Source organism: Theobroma cacao, chromosome 9, assembly GCF_000208745.1.
Source record: "Theobroma cacao cultivar B97-61/B2 chromosome 9, Criollo_cocoa_genome_V2, whole genome shotgun sequence".
NCBI lineage: Eukaryota > Viridiplantae > Streptophyta > Magnoliopsida > Malvales > Malvaceae > Theobroma > Theobroma cacao.
The window spans coordinates 7,063,837-7,069,836 of NC_030858.1; the positions used below are offsets into that span (position 1 = coordinate 7,063,837).

General features: G+C 32.9%; 1 protein-coding gene across 1 annotated transcript; it reads left to right on the plus strand.

The window, feature by feature from the left end:
* On the plus strand, positions 1,246-2,249 carry LOC18588784 (umecyanin). The gene is made up of 2 exons (XM_007013424.2): positions 1,246-1,577; positions 1,756-2,249. The coding sequence occupies exons 1-2, from the start codon at positions 1,400-1,402 to the stop codon at positions 2,091-2,093; spliced, it is 516 nt and encodes a 171-aa protein (XP_007013486.2). The 5' UTR covers positions 1,246-1,399; the 3' UTR covers positions 2,094-2,249.

The following is a 6,000-nucleotide window of genomic DNA, read 5'->3' on the forward strand; positions in this document are numbered from 1 at the left end:
TTTTTACTTTATTTCAGGAGGGAAGTGGAAGATTTTCTAAAATTAGTTCGATAGTTGATACCCTTTCAATAAATTAAAATATTGCAATTATGATGAAAAGAGTGGGAAGCCCTTGAAATCGTAGCAAGAGTCTAATTAGATCAATAATTCTAAATTGCAAGGCCGACCGCCTCCGGTTCAAAGGAATTTGACAACGTCCAAATTCAGCATACTCAATTGTTATTAAATTCAATATAAAAGGATACCTGGCAATCTCTAAAATAATTGTACTGAAAATTTGGGTCTCATTTCATCAGCATGATTAAGTGCATAATAAGTAATAGATAAGAGCTTAAGGGGCTGTTTTTTTCTTTTCCCACATGTTTAAGTCATTTAGGAGGATTTGTCTTCGGAGAAATCTCTGTTCTGTTTACATAAGCAACGTCTCTTAATATAAAATATAACGAAATTCGTCATTCCATGGCCTACTAAATATTAATTATTAATTTTTTTAAGTCGAATGATTTAAAAATAAATAATGGAAAACGAGAGAAGCAATTGGAAGTAAAAAACGTACAGCTTGCAAACATATATCCTTAAAATCAAAATATCAAAAGAGCAAATGTCCTAGAGGCCCCATTGACATATTCTCGGCAGTGCAATGGAGTTGATACTTTGATTTCTGTTTCTTCAAGGAATATTAGAGCTCCAACCAATCCATGGAGCCAAGCATCTAAGGCACTTTAAGATTGCTGGAAATGAGAAGGTGGGGAAAACTACTGATAAGATTGAATAAGAACCTCATAAGGCTTTGTTGATCGGCTTTAAAGTTAAGGAAACTGATGAAACTCAAATTTCTGCTTTAACCCCTAAGAAAATGTTACTTGGAAAGAAATGGGAATCCAATCTATTGATAGACTTGGTTTTGGCCAATTGTAAAAGCATGATTTCTATCTTTAAACCCATGTCGCGGTGCTATAAAGGAAATGTGCAGGAAACAGTCAGCGGTCAAGATGTTCAACGTCATCCAATTCGCTTCCCGGGTTGAAAGTTCAAACATCAAAGGACGGTGGCGATGTTTCCACACTTTAGCAGATACTTTTCTTTTTCTTAAAAAAAATTTGTAAGCATGTGAATATGGACCACTTCTCTGCATTGACTCGGTTTGTGGATGTGGATGGCATTCAACAACTGCCCCCACAACGGTAAATCACTAAACAATGTAGTGATTATTCACACATGGCTCCTAATTAATTCACTCAAAGCTTCTTCAACAACTTCCAAGAAAGTTTTCACTCTCCACTATATATACTCTTGCAGAGGGAAGAGAAAGATATACAAAGCACACACTACAGAAGCGGAGAGAGACAGAGATCTAGGGGCGACTGTAAGAGAGAACACATCAAATACGGAAAGAAAAATGGCTAGGCAAATCAGCATCGCAGCACTTTTTGTAGTTTTGGCTGCAGTTGTGTTGCAGAGCACGTATGCTGCAACTTACACTGTAGGAAACTCCACGGGTTGGAGAGTCCCACCTAATACTGATTTCTATGATAACTGGACTGACGATACAAACTTCGTGGTTGGGGATATTCTAGGTGAGTTTCTCAGCTCAAAATCCACCTTAATTAAGTCTTTGAATTGAAATAGGAACTTGATCAGCTACACAGATGCTTCTGCTTTGGTTTCTTCGGAGAATTATGCCTGGACAGAGAAGTTCTGGAGTTTGTATATGCATAAGTTTTTGTGACTAATTGACTGTTCCTTTTTTTGCAGTGTTCGACTTTACTACCGGGCAACATGATGTTGCCGGGGCGACAGAAACTGCTTACGACGCCTGCACCACTACCAATGCCATCTTCACTGAGACTACCGGACCGGCAAGAATTAGACTTAACACGACTGGTGAGCACTACTTCATCTGCACCTTCTCTAATCACTGTGCTAGCGGCCAAAAGCTCAAGGTCGAAGTCCAAAATAGCACCACTGCTTCCACACCTGGATCAAGCCCCACCACCCCCTCCGGCACTTCCAGTCCTCCCAGCTCAGCTTCATCCCTTGTTGCCGCCCTCTCTCTTGTCTTGATGTCCATTGCTCTGGTTTTATTATGCTAAATATGTTAACCTCCATTGCCTATTTCTATGTGTTATTATATATGTCAGGTCAGACTTTGTAGTGTATTCCAGAGAGACTTCATTCATTTTATTATATAGATATTGATCTCATGGAGTGATATTTTGTGCTTGAATAAAACTTGATTCATTTTTATAGATTGATCTAATCAGGGCCTTGCTCCGAACTATAGTGTCTTATTATCTGTTAGTGTTGTTTCACGACCACTGGATTTCGCGATTCTTTTACTCTAGTTTGCAAATAAACAGTATGATCTTTTTTAGGGTTTCAACAAAAGATAAAGACAAAAATAGGGTGGTTCCGATGTTTGCGTGACAAGTGGCATATCCGGCTTTTCCAAAATCTACATTATCATTAAGATTTTAATAATTTCTCTTCAGTTTTATATTGACCAATGACACACATGGCCTAATTGAACAAATGGAGATGGCCACCAGCTAATAACCTAACCTTATCTTGATTGCATAAATTAATTTTCCGATTTTAAGTTGCTTTGAACTGAAACCCTTTGCTACGCGTATCTAGACTTTTAACCTTTGGCTATATCATCCACTCCGTATGAATGACTTGGCTAGTAGTTGCAGGAGGTACTTACCTAGAGTTCTCCACTTTTTTCAACACCTTAACTAATGGTGCATGGCATATGTGGAATAGGATGCTAATTTGAACCATGATGAATGAATAGTTATTAGGTATTTGACTTTGCAATGGCAAAAGCAAACTTGGCTTCTTCATCCCTGTACAAGTACCAAATATATCTTATACGATATTTACATTCTTAGTCTTGCTTTTCCTTTAACATGGAGGAGTTCCCTGGTATGCCCCTAGGCCGAATTGGCCGTCCTGGGGAAGGTGCTTTCAAGCTTCCTTTGATTTATATTTTATCAGTGGCAAAATAGCTTTACAAAAGTTGTCCTACAGGATATGAGAATCACAAGGCAATGTCTATTCTTTTAAAAAAAATAATTTGAAGGTGGTAGACAAATGACAGAGTCCACGTCCAGCACGCCAGGTTAATTGATTAATGATAACAGCACTGGTGTAGGCTTCATCGAAATGGGGAGCAGGCAAAAACTCAAACTTAAAGTTGCTTTGCTAGTTTAGTTGTTGTTGTTCTTTATGCTACCAAAATCCAACCCAATGAGAGCTACATACCCATCGAGGGAAATCAGGTGAAGGTGGCTAAAGTGAGTTTCCAGCAAAAACAGTGGATAGTAGTTAACTCAAAACATACTGTGAAAAATGAGGTATAAAAAGGGCAGCAACAGACTAATTACAGTAGAAGATCGATAATGCAAAGTCTTTCTAATCATGTATCTACCCCTTTTTTTTTTTTCTACTAGAAGATTCATTATGCACAAAGTAAAAGAGTTCTTTGTCAAAATTCTAAGGCGTTACGTACGTGGTTGTGTTAATTTACTCTTTTTTCTTTTACCTTCAGATCATAAAAGGTGCTGAAATATTGTATATATTTTGAGTTGAAAACGCGGATTCTTAGGTAAGGTCCGCAAGATGTTCTTCCTTCCTTTTAAAGGAGAAATTAAAGCAAACAGCAAATCGTCACAATGATGTCAACAGAACGTCATTCTAGCTTTTTATGTCCCTAGGGATCAATTGACAAATAAAGAAGTTTATGGGCCTGAAGGCCCATTCAAACCCTCAAGTCCACCCGACATTTTTAGATTAATTAGTTTTTTAATCTTGCATTCTTGGTGGATGATTTAATACGTATCATAATTATAATAAAAATAAAAATAATGAGTTTGTGGATCATAATTTGATCCGTTTCTAATTAATTATCGTTTGTAAGTAAAAAAAAAAAAATTATTTTCATGAAAAATACAAAAATTAAATAAATAAATTTCTCTTATAAAAACAATATACCAATAACCAATTAAAATTTAATTAATAAATTTTGAGATCATGAAAATAAAAGGAGAAAACTCACATGAGTTTTGACATGTATCCTTTTAGCAACCAATAAATACTCAGTTAGTTATGTATTTAGAATATGAGTCAGAATTTTATAATTCATTAACACACACAATCTATTATTTAAAATATATCAAGTTTGAAACTTAATTTTCTAACCACTAATTAGGAATATTAGTTTATAGGCGCATTCCAAAAAAAAAATACAAAGCATTAAGAAATAAGAAAGAATGAAGTTTATTTCAACTTAATTTTAGATATTCAAGCACAATTTCTTGTGTAGAATATTATTTTACTTACCAAAGAATTACAATATTAAAAATCATTGCGTCAATGTAATAATCAATCAAGTTCTTTTATGTATTTATAAGTAATTTTTAAATTATAAAAAGACATTTATTTCCATAATTAATGACAAATCACTTATAAATAACAAAAAGAATTACAAGTCTCATATAAAAAAATCAATCCAAACTACTTATAAATGTAATTATGAGTCATAAGTTTCATATGAAAAAATTACATATTCATTATTACTTGTTATCTATTTACTAATATTATTATCAATTATATAGAATAGAAGTTTCAATGAAGCAAGTATTACTGATTGATGATTTTATTAGTAATATACAAAAACTTTAAAAAAAAAATACGTGACATTCAACTTGTTGGCTCTCTTTTCAAAATTTTATTTTTTATCAGTTTATGAAAATTACAATCTCTATATATGTTACTTCTAATCATATATAATATAAATCTTAGATATCAAGATATACTATGAATTTAATAAAAATTTAATCATTCAATAAGAATAATCTCTCTTTCTCTAAAATCATTCCTGGTCTAAACTCTAAATCTAATCTTCTTGAATTAAAAAATGCATTTACTGCTAGCCATAGAGATGCAACTCTGTAACCTGCTTAAGGTGTGGAGCTTGGTCCAGATTAGCCATCCTAGCTATAACATAATGTTGAGTAGAGCTGACAAAGTTAATTTGAATCGAAAATTTTGACTGATTCATTCAAATCCAAAATCGAGATAATTTGATTTGATTAGAAAAAATCAAATCAAATATGTTTGATCTGTTAGAGCATGGAACTAGAGAATAATGAAAAAGATTTCAAGGCGTGAATTAGTGTCTTTGATTTTAAGATTTTAGGAAAACTGCAAAAATACAATAAAATTCAACAATCATAATTATTGATTGTACAAACATTTTTATTGACAATTAAATAGTAATTTTTTTAAAATATAATTTTATTATTTAATTATTTGTAGACACCAAATATCAAGTATCCTTATAATATATTAATTAAATATTATTAATTTAATTAATTTTAAATCTATCAAAGATTGAAAAGCCTACTCATGGTCCATCTTGCATTTTAACCCACCTTAGTTCAACTATTATGAATTTATTCTACTTTTTATTTAAGTGATTCTTGTATCTTCTCTATTTTCAATGTGAAATTATGTCTCACATTCGTTATTGTTGAAAATGTTCAACATGATTTAAATCTAAATCGAATTAAAAAATTAATATAAAATTATTTGAATTCGAAATGATTCATATAATCAAAATTAAAATGATTCAAAATTCATTTGATCCAAAATGACTCGACTTGCCTAATTGCCATCTCTATCTCTAGACTGTTGAGGCACATGAAGCTCAAATCAAATGAACCTCTGCCTATCCACTTTAGGTTGTTAATGTCCAAGTTTCAAAGGTGCTTAATTTTCCATATTTTTGAAGCTATGCCACCTACTTTACTATGAATAGTTACAAAATCAGTTGATCTTGCTAGTGGCAAATAGCAGACTCCCATCTTAGATTACATCTGCTGCTTTTTGCATTTTCATTAAGGCCTTGATCGAATAAATTTCTTTTGTTGAACGTAGAGAGAAGTGACCCATTTTGATGACACTTATCCCACGGTAGGAAAGCATTCCTTCTAT

Bases quoted from the DNA above. Each gene is read 5' to 3' on its own strand.
- LOC18588784 (XM_007013424.2), top strand. From the start codon at position 1,400: ATGGCTAGGCAAATCAGCATCGCAGCACTTTTTGTAGTTTTGGCTGCA. The intron at 1,578-1,755 runs GTGAGTTTCTCA...CTTTTTTTGCAG, and splicing joins CGTGGTTGGGGATATTCTAG to TGTTCGACTTTACTACCGGG.